Genomic DNA, 15,795 nt, shown 5'->3' with positions numbered 1-15,795 from the left:
GAACTGGCTTTCCTTGCATCAGAACTCACACAGCCTGTGCAGCAGGGATGGAGGAAAGCTGGACTGCAACCCTACAGACGCAAGTGAGGCCCTGCAGGCAGGATCAGGCTGGGCGAGGGGGGTCCCTCTAGTAGTCCTTCGCTGCCTCTCACACTGACTGACCAGATGCCTCTGGGAAGCCCACAAGCAGGACACCCCTGCTGTCACTCTCCTCAGCAACTGGTATCTGCAGGTGTACTGCCTCTAAACATGGAGGCTCTTCGATGGCCATCTTGAATAGTAGCCACAGAATTGGTCTAATCCCCTTTTAAAGTCATCTCAGTCAGTGGTCATCACATCGCAGTCGTGGCTTGTCCTAAGGAGAGGGGGGCCAAAGGAGGCCGCCCTGGTTACTCCTCTCTCTTTCTCCCACTCCACAGCAGGGCCCAGCGGGGGAGAGAGGAGCAATCCGAGCGGCCTCACTGGGCACCCCCCTGGCCAGTTAGCAGGAGCGGCTGAATCTTGTGTCAGTGAGTTCCATCGTCACTTAATTCTACAATGGATGAAGCAGGGCTTCTTTTCGGCCTTGAATCTTTCTCTCGACCATCGGAGTTCTGGATCTGAGAGAGAGGGGGAGGAAAATCCAGAAGCCCACCAGCCGGTTCCTGACGCCCGGCCTAACGAGCTCGCGCCGGCTGGCTGCGCGGATCCTTGCCAAGGCGGCTGCTCCACCAAGCCGTCCGGGCCGCCGCCCCCTTTCTGTACAGCGGCGGGCACAGTCGTGCCGCCGGCGCCGGGTTCTAGGGAGACTGGCTCGCAAACACCCTGAGTCCCTCCCTCCCTCCCTCCCTCTCGTTGATCCCAGCGGCGGCTGGCGGCCAGGTAGGCGGAGGCGAAGGCCCCCCTGGGCAGAGGGCTCTGGGTCTGGCCTTCGGAAGGGCCCTGCGCGGCGGGGCAGTCGGGCGCTCGCTCGCTGCGCTTCGGCGCACGGACGGACCCTTCGGCCGCCCCACTGCTGCTCTCCCCCGCCCGCCGCCACCTCCCAGCCCGGAGCAGCGCCGCGCTCCGGGTATCTGGTGCGGCGGCGGGTTGAGGTGTCTGCGCGTCCGCCTCAGCAGCGGGTGGATGCGGGGAATTCGGGGGTGGGGGGCGGAGCCCTGCCGCCTGCCTTTGCTGCACACAAGCGGGGGCGTCCGTCCGCCTGCAGCCCCTGCGGGTGCCTTCAGTCGCCGCCGCGCGTCTCTCTAGCGAGCGGAGGAGGAGCCGCCGCCCTCCCCTCCCTCGAGCCGCTGCCGATCCGAATCCAGCCGGCTGCGGAGGCGGCGGCGGCGGCAGCAGGACCCAGTCCCTGCCTCCGAGGCCAGGTGAGCAGCCGCAGCCGACGGGCGCTGCTGCGGGACTGGCTGGCTCGCGCGCGTGGCGGCACTTTGGTGCAGGCTGCGCGGGGGCGGGCGTCACGTCTGGACGTGGCTTCGGGGCGGAGGGCGAGCGGCAACGTGAGCAGGCGTCCTGCTCGCCACCGGCCGCCAGCCCCAGCCTTGCCTCGCCTCGCCTGGTGGCGCGTCCACACGTGTGGCGGCGGCGGCGGCGGCGGCGGTGGCGGCGTGTCGGGGAGCCGAGGGAGGAGCGCGTCGCTGGGAGCTTCCAGTGTGAAGGTGGGTGACTCTGGGCGGCGGCGCTGGGCTGCGGGCCCCGGGGTCTGGAGCGCGGCGGCCGAGCGGTGGCTTTGCGCGTGTGAGCGGCGAGCAGCCGAGACCTGATGCCCCCACCCCCGGAGCTCACGGGGGTCTGCCGCCGCCGCCGCCGCCTTCTGCGGGGCCCGCTGGCAGCCCTCTGGGGCTTCCTCGGCGAGATGCGGGGTGGGGCTGGGCTGGGGGCACCTTCCACACACCACCGGGCCCCTCTGCTGCTGGAGCTGCTGCCTCCCAGTGCCAAGCAGGCTGGGGACAGCCAGGGCAGTGGTGGGCTTCAGGTCGGCCGGCACAGGCACCCCGGGCGGCAGGGCCCCCCTGGGCGGAATCGGGGTTGGGAGAGCAACAGATCTGCGGGTAGGGAGATGCCGACCTCTCCCCGCTCCTCTGCCGCCCCACACGCACGTCTGACTCTGGGATCTGCGGCAGGTCGGTGGGGGAGAGAAGGCACCGGGATTCCCTCCTGTCTGAGGAGCAGCAGAGCTGGCTGACCTGCTTGGACAGAGAGTCCTCCTCGCCCGCTGCTTGCGCCTGTTCGGCTTTGCTGGGGCGGGCGGGGGGGGGCAGCTGGCTCTTCCGTGGCATGTGCAGTGCTGGCAGTCTCTGTAGAGCAAGGATGGTGGCTGCGCTGCGCATAAGCACACCTGCGTCGCATGGTGGTGAGCTCTCTCTCCCTTGTGGGTGTTACAACTCATGCACAAAATGGTATGCTTCGTAGGGCAAGCAGATGAGGAGAGTGAGTACAAGGCTGCCGTTCTCCCAGGAGCCCCCCAATGCCATCCGTGGGAAGAAAATGGCCTCAGTAGACTTCCTCCAGGGCTGTGTCCCCCCCCCCCCGCCCCAGGCATCACTCACAGTAGGGGGCCCCGGCTTCCCAGAGGGCCGTCCGGCCAGAGGCTGCCAAGATCTCCCAAGGCCCTGGGGTGCTGCCAGGTCTGTGTGGGGTGCACTTTCACCCCCCAGGGCATAGTACTGGGAGAGGGAGCGCCTTCAATGCCGGGGGGGGGGAAACTCTGCCTATCTGGGATGTGCCTGCCTCCTCCAGGCCTGCATGTGCTGCAGAGGAGCAGAAGAAGCTGCCTTCTGAGTCCAGCCATTGGTCCATCTGCTTCAGTGTTGCCTACACTGACTGGCAGAGGCTCTCCAAGGTTTCAGGGCTTTCCCAGCCCTACCCGGAGATGCTGCCGGGCAGTGAACCTGGGGCCTCCTCCACGCAAAGCAGATGCTCTCCCCCATCCCCTCCGAGGAGTATTGTACAGCACTCACACGTGGCCACCCACCCAAATGCAAACCAAGGCAGACCCTGCTGAGCAGAAGGGACTGTTCATGCCTGCTGCCACAAGACCAGCAGAGGAGGCACGGGGCTGCAAGCAATGCCTCCTCATCTCATGGCCAGGAGAATCTCATATGGTTGGGGGCTGGTTGTGAGGAGGGAAAGGCCATCTGCGCCTACAATACAATGCCACGGATATTTATATGCTGCTTTCCAAAAAAAAAGCTCCCAAAGTGGTTTACACACACAAGCCACCTCATGGCGTAGCAGGAGGTTGCCGGTTCGAATGCCTGCTGGTCTGTTTCCCAGACTAGGGGAAGCACCTCTGTCGGGCAGCAGCGATCTAGGAAGGTGCTGGAAGGCCCCACCTCATACTGCGCGGGAGATGGCAGTGGTGATCCCAAGGAGTTGACACACGCTTCACTATCTCTCTGTCTGTCAATCGGAATTCAAATGGCAGGCACAAAGGTCCCAGTCACTGAGCCATCCTTGCCTCTGGGCTAGCCCAGTGCTGGCTCAGTGTCTTCTTTGGCTGAGGCCACACCTGAGAGGCTGGTGATCTTCTCCTGTCTGGGACGCAGGGGCAGGAGGAAGCCCCTCTGCCTGCCTCGCAGACGGGTGCTTTCTCTGGTGAGAGCCAGCGCCCACTTTGCCCGTCTTCTGGTTGTCGCTCAGTCTGGAAAGCGAGTGAGCAGGGCTGGGCCGGAGGGGGGCAGAGCTGTGAGCTTTCAGCACAGCCCGCCCCCCCGCCAGGGGGCAGAGTGGTGGGGGCCTGCTCCCAGAGCCAGAAGTCTCTGCAGGCGGGGCCCTTGTTCCGGGCCAAGCTTCTCTGCAGCCACAGGGCGGGTGAGCAGCCCAGCAGCGCCCTCCTGGGCTCTCCTCGGGACATGGCTGCCTGCCTGTCCTTCCCTCCACCCCCCCATCCTTTCCTGGGGACCTGGTGGGCCTCCTCTGCGCCTCTTCCTTCTCTCACAGCAGCTCAGCAAGGTGGGTTGGCTGAGGGAGAGTGACTGGCTCAGGGTCCGCTGCTGAGCTTCCTGGCTGCTGCAGGAGGATTTGAACCCCCGTCTCCCTGGCCCTAGTCTGCCCACTACACCACGCTGCCTTCCCTGGGGGAGGGGGCGAGGGTTGTCGTGCACAGAAGGCTTTTCAGTTCCTAAGTGCTGGTTATAGTCTTTGCGCCCCAGATAGCTTGGGACCAGGGTGGCCCAGAGGAGCATCTCCTCTGGCCAGGAGGTCACTGGGGGAGGGGCTTTTGTGCTACAGGGAATTGGCCTCAAGAGCATGAGGGCCGCCTCAGGGGTGGGCCAACAGCCTGTGGAACTCCCTGCCAGGGCGACTGGCCTGTCCTCTTCTCCCCCTCCGGCTGGCTGGGCCTCTTGTGGTGGCTTTGCCTCCCTCCCGCCTGTTTTGCCTGGCCTTGTCTTCTGAGCATGCCAGCTGCCTGGGCTGGATCCGGCCGGTGGGCTGGATGTCTTTGAAACCGAGAATGGCCGCCCCTGGCTCTGAGGCGGGCAGCGGGCGGGCGGCGGCGGGGGGGGGGGCAGGCTTCTCTTCTCACTCCAGTTGGCAGAGGCGGGGGGGGGCGGCTTGAGAGGACTGCTGAACTGGGGCCCAGTGGAGAAGCAGGGAAGGCGGGGGGGGCAGCGGGGGCAGAAGAGCAAAGGCTTGCCTGGGGGAAGAGGCAGGCAGGCATGCCGGGGAAGGGAACCCGGGGTCCGGGCAAGCCCAGGCTCTGCCTCGCTGCTGCTGCTGCTGCTGCTGCTGCTGCTGCTGCTCCCCCTCCTGCTCCAGCAGGCCCCCCTTCTTTCCCACAAGGCCTTGGGCTCAACCCCTTCTTCTCCTTCTCCCCCCCTCCCAGCTGTTACTCCACTGGCCGCTGCTCACCTTCGGTCCTTCCTCTCCTCGCCTTTTCCTCCCCACTGGCTGCCACCTGCTCCATTGCCTGCTTTAGACTGTAAGCTGCTGGGAGGCAGAGACCTGACTGTTTTTGCTTATGAAACTCTGTCACATGCCAGGCGTGCTGATGGTGCCGCAGCAGCAAGAGATGCTGTCCCAGAGAGAGGTGCGCTTCTGTCGAAAGCTGGAATGGGCCAGCAAGGAGGATGAGGACTAGCCTCTTAACTGGTGCTGAGCCAGTGTAAAGAGAATCGTGTGTTACCAGAGTCCCTGTGGAGAGATTGGAGCTCGGCAGGGGACTTTTGCCTCATGGGGGGCGGGGGCATTCCAAGGGCAGACGCAGCAGCCTTCTACTGAGTCGGACCAGCACCACCGGTCTGTCCAGCCCAGGACTGCCTCCTTTCCCTCTCCGAGGCCTTGGCCAGAGGAAGACTCTTCCCCAGCCTGTCGCCTGAGGTCCTCTTTAACTGGGGCTTGAACCGGGGACCTTCCACGGATTGCAGCAGAAGGTCAAGGGCTTGGCTGGGGAGCCTCATTTCCAAAAGTGAGCGGACTGGACTGTCTTTCCCACCCCAGCAGTGGGGAGGGGGTCTTTCCTGGTTTGGGCCCCGACCCCTCTCAGTCTGGCCAAATGTCACCTAGAGTGAAGGACATGTGTGCGTGTGGCGGGTCAGGGAAGGCCAGAGCTGGCAGCAGCTTCTCCAAGGTCTCTCTCAGCCCTGCCTTGGAGATGCTGCTGCTAGGGAGGGAACTGGGAACCTCCTGCCTGCAGGCAGGCAGGCAGGCAGGCAGGCAGGCAGGGGCTCTTCCCAGAGTAGCCCTCTCTCTTCCAGTGCTCACCCATTCCAAGGCAAACCAGGGCAGACCTGCTTCGCCAAGGGGATAAGGCAGGCTTGCAGACTGGTGCCCACCACTGCCCTGTCTGGGTGCCACGGCACAATGGCGCTCTCCGTGGGAAGGGCCACGTGCTGCAGGAGCAGCCAGGCGCCCCCCCGGCCCCTCCCTCGTGTGAGAGCTCCGTCCTCAGCAGGCTCCGATGCGCTGGGCACGGGGCTGTCAGTCCGATTGGCCTCCCGTCTCCACACCTGTCAGCCCAGCAGCCGCCCGCGGGGAGGTGCCAGGCTGCATTGGGACCTGTCGCTTCACATCCCTGCCTGCCTGGGCCCAGGACGGGCAGCCCATCTGCACTGATGTGACACTCCGGGGAGCCAGCCGGGCAGGACAGGAGTGCCCGGGGCGGGGGGGGGGCGGGCAGAGCGGTGACCCGCTTCTCCGAAGGAGCTGGCAGGCGGGTGGGCCAGGAGCTGCTGCTGGGGTCCGGCTCCCCCCTCTTGCGATGCTGCTTCCACACACGCACCCCACACACCCCAGATGTGGACCGAAAAGTGGGGCGCCCCCTCCCAGTTGGCAGTGAGGCCGCCGGGCCCTTTCCTGGGGCAGGTTCCCACAGCCAGAGGGAGGGGCTGAAGCCCTCCAAGGTCAGGCATGGGGGGGCTGAGCTGACCGGGGCAAGGCTCGGCCTCTCTTCCCGAGGCATCCCAGGAGGTTCTGCTGGAGCCCCCTCCTCACCCGGCCCCAGCAAAGACCGCGGAGTGCATTTCGGGGGGGGGTTGCTGCTGCGCTGGCCGGGGAAGCCACCCTGGGGGGCACTGTCACCTCCGCCTTGCTGGGGCAGCATGGGGGCGCTCCCCTGACTGCGCCCCCATCACACGGGAGGGGGCTTCCGTGGGGGGGATCCACGTGGGGGCAGAGCTGCTGTCCCCCAGGCGTGGATGATGTGGCCTGAAAAGGGCTCCCTTGAGTCTGCCGACTTGCAGGATTCCTGGCTGGGCATGGCTGGAGGCCACAAGGGGAGTTTGCCAGCCCACCCCATTTGCCCACAAATTAGGGGGTCAGCCCCTTCGCAAGAGAGGGGGCATTGGGGAGGGGGAGGCAGCCCGCCCATCAGAGGCCTCTCAGAGGGGCTGGGAGCACCAGGAGTGCCCCACACTCCTGCCAGCCAGGAGCCAGAATTTGCCTCTCCTGGGGGAGAGAAGCGGGGCAGGGCTTTCCCCGGATGTGGGCCCTTCTGCGCCTCTCTCTCTCTGCCAGCACGGCTCTTTCTGGCTGCTGCAGGGCTCCACTTCTGGAAAGGCTTGCCTGGGTGTGTGCCAGCTTGCAAACCCTCCTGCTGCCTTCTGCTCCCAGATGTGTGAGACGGGCCTGCCTGCCGGGGAGGACTCTGTGCTGGCAGAAATGGCCTTTGCACGTGCTCAGAGGCCCTGTCTCCACATTGCTTGATGTGGTCCAGGGCTGAGCCATGGCACCAAAGCAGATGTGGGGAGGGGCACCCAGGACCCTCTGCTTCCAGGGCCAAGACGCTGCCTGCACTGTGTGCGTTTCTGAGCCTGCGTTTCGGCCGCTGAATGTGGTTTTCTTTTTACATGGATGTCCTGCGCTTCCTCCAAGGAGCCCAGAGCCGTACTGCACAGGGCTATATTTGTCCTCCCACAACCTTGGTGAGGCTGAGAGAAGAGTGACTGGCCCAGGGTCCCCCAGCGAGTTGCATAGCTGGATGGAGTTTTGAACTCGGGTCTCCCCAGTCCCAGACCAAGCCTCTAACCACCAGCTTATGCTGGTCATTGTGTAGGCCTGCTCTCTTGCAGGGAGAGAGATTGCCTCCTGGGGCACAGTTGGGGTGTGTGTGTGTGTGTGTGTTGGGGGGGGATGCTGGCCTGTTTTCTGCCCACATGGGGAAGGCATTTCCCCTGGAGACGAGGCGGGTGAAGGTCCGCGCCTCTCCTCCATGGCGGACTTGCTGGGCCTGGGTTCCGCTAGTTCCACTGGCCACTCTATGGACCCAGGGTGAGGAGCCAGTGGAGGAGGGCTTGCTCTTGCTGGGGCCCAGCGGGGAGGTCTTGGCCCTGCCCGCAACACCCAGCCCAGTGCCTGCCTCCCTGCTGAAGAAGGTGCCTCCTCCTGCAGCCTGAGTCTTGCCTGCTCCCTTCAGCCCCCAGTCAGGCGCACGGGGTGGGGGGTGGGTATTCATTAGCTGGTAGCCCCGGTTGTCTGTCGAGGGCAAAGAAGGGAGCACTTTGAGCTAGGAAAGGGTGAGGCCAGAGCTGGAGAGGAGGTCACGGGCACGCTGGCAGCGGCAGCCTTGGGATGTGCGCCCCACCCCACCTTCTCCCCAGTGGTGAGAAGTTCCAGGAGCCCTGCTGCCCACTCCCCGGGGCTTGGAGGAGAGGGAGCCAACTGGTGGCCAGGCACCAGGAGAGGCAGGCAGCCAGGGATTGGCCTGCTGGGGGCCAGAGAGGAGCAGCCCCCTGCCTGCACCTCCAGGGGCTTCACCTCTCCCCCCTCCCCCACCTTAGTCAGAGGGGGCGATCTCTCGGTGGGGGGCGCGCATCTAGGACCATTTCCAGGCATCTCCCTGACAAAGAGCCGGCTAGCCCACTGTGGCCGGTTACATGGAGCCTCCTTTGCAGGGAAGCGCCCCCCCCCCCCCCCGGACGTGTCTCTCTGGCATTGTCTGCCCTCCCAGCAGTGGGGAGTGGCCAGGGGTCTTTGGTGGCTGACCAGTGGCTTCTGAAGGTGCCACCCCCCTCTCCGGACTGTCCCAAGCCGAAAGGGCCAGAGGAGAAGGAGAAGGGTCAACACAGCAGTAGCAGCTGGTCCTAATGATTGGCGGGGGAGGGGCACCCCCCAGGCAGCTCTCCCACCCCACCCTGCCCAAAGGTCAGGCGGCCTGCAGGCTGCCTGTGCATCAAGTCGAACTGCACGCGGAACTGCGCAGCTCTACCTGACGAATGGCCAGCCTGCAGGTAACATGGCTCTCGGGCGGGGGGGGTCACCTGAGCTGCCTCCTTTGGCGCCCCCCAGCTCTTTGGGACCAGCCGCTACTGCCCCAAAGAGGCGGTATCGGCTGCTACGTGGAAGGAGCGTTGCGAGTCCACCTGTGGAACAGCAGCGGCTGGCCCGTCAGGGCTCCCCCCAGGAGATGGGGCAGCAGAGGCCTCTCCTTGCTCCGAGGCGACCTGAGCCGGGCCGGCGGGCAGCGGAGAGAGTGTCTTTCTCCTTGGCGCGCAGGATCGCCGGAGGGCCGGCTTGTCCCGCCTGGCTTCCCCGGGGACCGCGAGCCCCGCTTGTCGCCTCGCGCGTCTCTCTCTCGCTCGCCTTGTCACATCGATTGCGCCGCGTCCTCCTGCCGATGGAGCTCGGAGTGAGCGCGGAGCCTGGCAGGAGGCGCCTTCCGGGGCGGGGCGGGGGGAGAGGGAGGGGGGGCCGGCCCGGTCCTTGCCGTGGGGGCCGGCAGAGCCCAGCCCGTGGGAGGTGCGCTGGCTGCTCCCGGTTGGTTCTCAAGTCCGAAGCAGAAAGACGGCCTCGCCGGCCAGCCGCGCACAGAACCGGCCACTGCTGCTGGTGACGGACTCACCCCCCAGCTTCGGGCGGAGGAACGAATGAGCCTGTGGCCACTGGCTGAGATGGCTGTAAAAGGGAAGGACGCAGCTGCATGGAGGGGGGGGCAGGAATGGCTCATTAGAGGGGGGGGGCACAAGCAGGTCCACCAGCTAGCTGCCTCTCCTTCTGGGAACTCCATTCGCTCCTCTCCCCTCCTGCCCCAGCATGAGTGAGAACTGTGCTGCCTGCAGGCAGGCCATTCCTCAGGTAGAGCTGCATGGTTTACCAGACAGCTTCCAGGCAGCATGGGCAGGAGAGGCAGCTGAGCTGTACCCCCTTTGGCGCCTCCCTGCTGGGGAGCAAAGTCTTTCAACAGCCAGGAGGCTTGCATAGAGCCCTCCCTGGTCAGGAGCAGTCTACCTCTCAGGACCAGCTGGTGGGCCCAAACAGCGGGAGAGGGCTTTCCCCTCCGGGTGCTGCTTGCAGGCTGCCTGGCTGCAGGTGGGAAACAGGAGGCTGGACCTGAAGCCCCCCCCCCGTCTGATCCAGCAACTCTCCTCCTTCGTCGTGAATCTGTTTTAAATAGCTTTAAAAAGGGAGGAGGGAGAGAGAATCCTCCTGGCACCCCAATCGCTAACGTTTGGTTTCTCCGAGACGTCACCCCAGTTTTGCATCCCACGTCTTGGGGTGCCTTCTCGGGGTGTGCTAAGCGAAGCTACCGTCTGTGCTGGGAATGGATTTCCAGGGCTGTTGCCCTGGATGACATTTCCGTCTAGGGAGCTGCCTGGGACGGAGGCAGAGGTGGGCTCTCCCTGTGTGCCTGTGCTGGAGGAAGCCCAGATCCATGGCAAGGCTGCTCCGCCAGGCGTCCCTTGGCTCCTAGCCACTTCCAGGCCGGGATCCTGCCTTGTGTCAGGCAGAGCTGCCTCTGGAGGTCCGGCAGAAGCCTCCGCTGGTGCAGAATGCAGCTTCGGTTCCCAGGCTCCGCTCCCAGGGCTGGTTCAGCAAAGCAGCCTGAAGGGGACTGCGGCCCAGGAATCCCTAGCTGGAGCGGCAGCTGGTCCTAGCCAGTGGGGGGGGGGCAAAGGAGGTCCAGCTGCAACTTGGGTGGCTCCTGCCTCCCCCGCCCCACCCAGCAGCCATGCTGCCTGCAGGCTGGCCATTCTTCAGGCGGAGCTGCACAGTTAACCACACAGCTCTACCTGACAAACGCCAGCCTGCAGGCAGCATGGAGGAGAGAGGAGAGGAGCAATCCCATCTGCCCCCTTTGGTGCCCCCCCCCCGCTCTGTGGGAAGGCTTGCTCTGCCATTGGGCGTCACTGCCACTGCCCTAGCCTGGGCTATTGGGGTCCGCTGTGGCCCCTGGGCTCGGCCCAGGCCGCCAGGCAAAGCGGCCTTCCCAGCTGCCAGCCGCCCCCCGCCCCCGCTCTGACCCCTCCTCCTCTTCTCTCCGCAGGTGTTTCCTTCCCGCCAGCTGCTGAGCCTGCAGACGGGACCCCATGTGGAGGCTCCTGGCCCTGCTGTGCCTGCCCCCCCTGGGCTCTGGGACAGCCCCCAACACGCTCCAGCCTGGGGCCCTCACCGAGGAGCAGGACGACTCCCAGCGCTGGCTCCAGACCCCGGGCTCGTCCCGGGCCCCTCTGGGGACTCCCACTGGGCTGCCCGACCCCCCCGACCCCCCCGCCTTGTCCCTGAACCTGGGGCTCAACTTCAAGATCAAAGTGCGGAGTCAGGGCAAGGGCTGGCCGGGGGAGGGGCCAGGGGGGGCCAGTGCCAAGCCCGGGCTGCCCCCCACCCAGCCAGCTGCCCCCACCCACTCCCAGGCACCAGTCGGTCGCTTCTGGGCCGAGGCCCCGGGGGGCTCCGGTTGGCTGGGGGGCGGCCCTGCTGACGAGCTCCCCCCCGGCCCTGGCGGGTGGGCCTGGGATGCCTCTCCGGGACAGGCGGACCCCGACCTCCAGGCCCCCGCCCCCACCCCCCAGCAGCCCCTCACCCTCTGGCCGAGGCTCGCCGAGAAGGGCCTGGCCGGGCCCCCTGGGGAGGAGAGCAAGGAGCTGGAGTTCAAGATTGACATTGACCTGATGGCCGGGCTGGGCAAGGAGGGCCGCCTGGCAGCCAACAGCAGCGGCGGCGGCGGCGGCACCAACGGCAGGCAGTACCAGCTGCTGCCTGGCCTCCGGCTGGGGATTTCGGAGATCGCCAGCAGGCTGGGCGCCCCCGGTGAGTGTCTGCTGCAGGAGCCGAGGGCCTTGGCTGAGCTCCCAAGCGGGGGTCCAGGCCATGGAGGAGGCCGGCGGCAAGGGCACTCTCCCGCTGACCAGGCGGGGAGGGGCTACGTGGCACTGGTGTCTCCTCCGGGGCTCGTTTCTGGGGGTCCCCCCCCGGCTCGCTAAGAGATGCCGAGGGCTCTCTCTGTCGGGCCCTGCGGGTGGCTTCTCAGAGGCCTCCTCCGGCCGGCCGGCCACTGAAGGAGGCCAATGGCTGCCCTTGGACCACCCTGGCTGTGATCCAGACAGAAGCAGCAGCAGTGCTGTCCTTTCACCACAGGGGAGGTCTGCAAGTGTGGGGCAGGGGGAGGAGACAGATCCCAGGGAAGAAGAGGAGCATTTGGAAGGGGGCATCTTCAGCCTCAAGCCAGGAAAAGGCTACGCCGGGGGTCTGAGTGGGGCAGGTGCTGACACTTCCTCAGGCAGATTCCAGAGGGGAGAGGAGGACCCACCACCAAGCAGGCCCCGCTCCCGGGCAGAAGCAGGGCGGGGAAGGGGGGCTGCTGCCAGCCTTGACACGAGGGGAGGGTGGGGGAGGAGAGGGGGAGCAGGGCAAGCGGTGCTTGGTGGGGATCCAGCTGCTGGGGCGGGGCGAGTGGGGGCCCAGATGTGGCTGAGCTGCCTCCGTGAGCCCCCCTTGTGCTTCTTGGACCCTGCCAGGCCTCCTCGGATCCACTCTGCCCCCAGAGGTGTGGGGGCCGCCAGAGGGAAATGCCACCGGCGGTGCCAGGCAGCAACCCGGGGACTCCCGACCGACCCCGGTGGGGGCCTTGGAGCCAGGTGAGCCTGCTGGAGGGTCGGCTATGGGGCCCTTCTCTCCGGGAGAGAAGGAGTCAGCCAGGCGGCTGTCTTCTGGGAAGGGGGGCTGGGAGGAACAGGCTTGGCCAGTCCAGGGAGGGCCGGGGATGTGGCAGGACCTGGCTGGCCGAGTGGCAGGGGCAGGCCCCCCAAGTTCCCAGCCTCCCTGCTTGAGCTGGGGAGGAGGCGAAGAGACCCTCCCCCAGCACTTCCCCCTTCTTGCTGCTGCTGCTAAGGCCTGCCCCCTCCCTCTCCCCCCCCAGCATGACTTTGGCCCTTGCTGTGATCAGTGTGGCCAGCAGGGCAGTGGTGGGAGCGGGGGGGGGGACATTTCCTGAGCTGCCATCTGCGTTCCTGGGAGCCTGGAGCTGAGCTTCCCAAATACAAGCTGCCCCATTGCAAGGGGCACCTCCCAAACCTGCCTGGTGCCCAGTCGACTGTCTCCGGCTGAAGGAAGCTTCTTTGCTGACTGCCTCTGGTTGCAGCAAGGCAAGCGGGAAGCACCCACTTGAGAAGTCCCCAGCTGGAGAAGAGTTTCTGGAGGGCTTTGGTCTAGAGGTGCCCTTTTGAGTGGGGAAAGAGTAGCCTTTGCAGCACATTCCCAGGATGGGTCCCCTGCAGCATGGCGAGCAATGCTGCCCCCCCCCGCTCTTGGGCCACATGTAGCTGCAGCGTGGGCGCCCTGCGTGGCGGCATCAGTTGGCACCCCAAGGCCCCCAGCCCCCTTGCGCCACGCACCTCCTGACTGCTGAGATCGAGGGGAGACCCAGCAGGTCTCCCCCACCCTTCAGAGGAGCTGCCTGGGCTGCTGCCGGCCGGCCGTGCCTCTGGCGGAGCCCTGCCCATCCTGGCCGAGGGGCGTCCAGTGGCGTTTCCATCCCGGTCTCCGACTGCTGCCATTCCAAGGACCCAGAGCCTGGCAGAGCCGTGCCCCCAGGTGACCCTGCCACTCCAGCTCCTCAGAGGCATCACCCAGAGCAGCCTGAGGGGCTGGGGCCCGGACAAGGACAAGGACAGACCCCCCTCCCTCCCTCGGGGCCCCCCAGCTCACCCCAGCCGCCTCTCGCAAGCATCCTCTCTGGAGGCTCAGCAGGGCTGAGGGCTTCGCAAGCTAGGGCGGTGCCCGAGGGGTGGGTGGCAGGCAGGACCTCCCCCATGGAGCCAGAGACCCATCACTAGCCCCGCCCGCTTCCCAAGGAAGCCCCGCCTCCTCCTGCTCTCCGCTTGTGGCGTGGGGTGGGTTGGACTGGAGGTCCAAAATGTGGCAGCTTCACAGATCTCTCACTGAGCTGCTCCAAATGGCCCGTTCACCCCATAACTAGCTGAGCGAGAAAATGCGTTTATTTCAAAAGCAAAGATGGTGTTGTGTTGGACTGACAGGGGTGGCGAGGGTTTTGTGGGAAATGACCCCAAGATGTGCTTTCTAACTCCAGCGAAAGGCTCCCTCTTCGAGCCACCGGCCCGTCGGTGCTGGTGAGGCATTGCCCTCCCCACACCGGGCTCTGTCATTTTGGAGCTAGGCCGTGCTTGGGAGGGTGCGCGGTGCTTCTTTGTGGCAGCTCCACAGAGGCCCAGCTCAGCTCAGCTCACTACAGGTGGCCACCGCGGCCCTGGGACATGTGGGCAGTCAGGGGTTGTCTGCATCCATCCCATGGCTGGCACAACGCTCCAAGAGTTGGGAGCAAGGGTGTGCATTCCGTGCACAGTGTCCGTGGATAGTGACATCACAGGCGCTGCTGGGACACCTTGGAATGCGAGTTCTGCTTCGGAATCTGGCCAGGGCAGGCAGCCGCCGGGAGAGATGGATGCCACGGGCAAGCCCCACACGGCCCCTCCTGCAATGGCGCTGTATGCCGAGAAGCACCAGATCTTCCAGCTCATGCAGAGCTTGATGGAGGCTCTGTTGATGCACCAGCCTTTGGACCCCGTGGGCTTCATGATCAGCCACCTGAAGAAGGATGATGCCGAGGTGCCCAGGGTCTTCCTGGTGGGGCCACCTGCCTCTGGTAAGACCACCATTGCCCGCTGGCTCTGCAAACACCTCCGTGCTGCCTACCTTTGTCCGCAGGACCTGGTGCAGAACAAGCAGCTCAAGCGGTCCGAGGAGGCCATGGCCTACCAGGCCCGCAAGGAGAGGGTCCCTGACGAGCTGTGGGCTGCCCTCCTGGAGGACCAGTTGAACGAAGCGGAGTGTGTGAAGACGGGGTGGGTGCTGGACGGGTTTCCCGAGACCAGGGAGCAGGGCCTGCTTCTCCAGACCAGGGGCATCGCCCCCCGGCATGTGGTGGTGCTCTTTGCCCCGGACACGGTGCTGGTCGAGAGGAACCTGGGCAAGCTGCTGGACCCCATCACCCAGGAGGTCTACCACACCACCTTTGACTGGCCCGTTGACTTTGCCGTGCAGAAGCGCTTGGTGGTGCCGGAAGGCATCTCGGAGCAGGCCACCACCAGACGCCTGCTGGAGAGCCACCGCAACCTCCCTGGGATTCTCCGGACGTACCCAGGGACCCACAAGGCCATCAACGCCGACCAGCCCTGCGCGGACGTCTTTGCCCAAGCCTTGAGCTTCGTGCAGAGCCGCCCGCGCTCCAATGCCCCCTTCACCCCCCGCGTCGTGCTCCTGGGCCCCCCCGCCAGTGGCAAGCGCTTGCAGGCGGCGCTGCTGGCCCAGAAGTACGAGCTGGTCAGCGTCTGCTTTGGGGAGCTGCTGCGGGAGAAGGTGGCCGACCAGACGGCGGTGGGGGAGCTGGTCCGGCCCTTCCTGGAGCAGGACTTCCCCGTGCGCGACAGCATCGCCCTGCAGGTCCTCAAGCAGCGGCTCACCCAGAAGGACTGCCTGGCCCTCGGCTGGGTGCTGCACGGCTTCCCCCGCGACGTGGACCAGGCCGACCTCATGAAGCGCTCCGGCCTGGAGCCCAGCCGGGTCTTCTTCCTCCACCTGCCCCTGGAGGTGGCCATGCAGCGCGTCTGCCAGCGCACCACCGACCCGGTCTCGGGGGAGAGGTACCACAGCATCTTCAAGCCGCCCACCGAGGAGGAGGTGCACCGCCGCCTGCGCCGCAACCCCCGGGACGCCCCCCAGCGCCTGGAGCTGAAGACCGACTTCTACAACCGGCAGGCCGGGGAGCTGGAGGAGTACTACGAGGACGCCTTCTTCATCAACGCCGACCAGGACCCCTACACCATCTTCGAGTACATCGAGAGCTGCCTGCTCCAGCCGCTGCCAGTCCGGAAGGCATGAGCTCCGGGGGCTGCCCAGGGCCAAGTGGCCACTGCTGGCTTTCCGCTGGGAGGGGTGCTCCAGAAATCGGGGGGGGCGGGGGGCGAGGCAGGGGGTGTCGCCTTGGAGAGTAAAAAGCATTTTGGCTTTAGCCCAGACTCCATGGCTGCTCCTTCCTTTCCGTGTCCTGCTGCGTTTTCCAGGGCTCTGGGGTCCTGTGCAGCGGCTACCCTCCGGAAAAAGAGAGCACGGTGCTCACACGTGTGGTCTTCCATTCAGATGCAAACC

The 15,795-nt window shown here is 65.8% G+C and overlaps 1 protein-coding gene across 5 annotated transcripts in view; it reads left to right on the top strand.

Moving 5' to 3' along the window:
- Positions 1 to 1,146: 1,146 nt before the first annotated feature.
- PRRT4 (proline rich transmembrane protein 4) overlaps positions 1,147 to 15,795 on the top strand; it is a 28,003-nt gene continuing 13,354 nt past the window's right edge. Inside the window, exons 1-4 of one of the 5 annotated variants that reach the window (XM_053258070.1) lie at positions 1,350 to 1,634; positions 10,679 to 11,442; positions 12,150 to 12,269; positions 13,994 to 15,587. In XM_053258070.1, the coding sequence (XP_053114045.1) occupies positions 10,722 to 11,442; positions 12,150 to 12,269; positions 13,994 to 15,528 (2,376 nt within the window). In that variant the 5' untranslated portion in view covers positions 1,350 to 1,634; positions 10,679 to 10,721 and the 3' untranslated portion in view covers positions 15,529 to 15,587. The other 4 variants (XM_053258068.1, XM_053258067.1, XM_053258069.1 and 1 more) reach the window with 4 other exon arrangements.

This window comes from Hemicordylus capensis, chromosome 5 (genome assembly GCF_027244095.1).
Source record: "Hemicordylus capensis ecotype Gifberg chromosome 5, rHemCap1.1.pri, whole genome shotgun sequence".
Taxonomy (NCBI): Eukaryota; Metazoa; Chordata; class Lepidosauria; order Squamata; family Cordylidae; genus Hemicordylus; species Hemicordylus capensis.
This window is presented reverse-complemented; position numbering and strand designations above follow the sequence as displayed.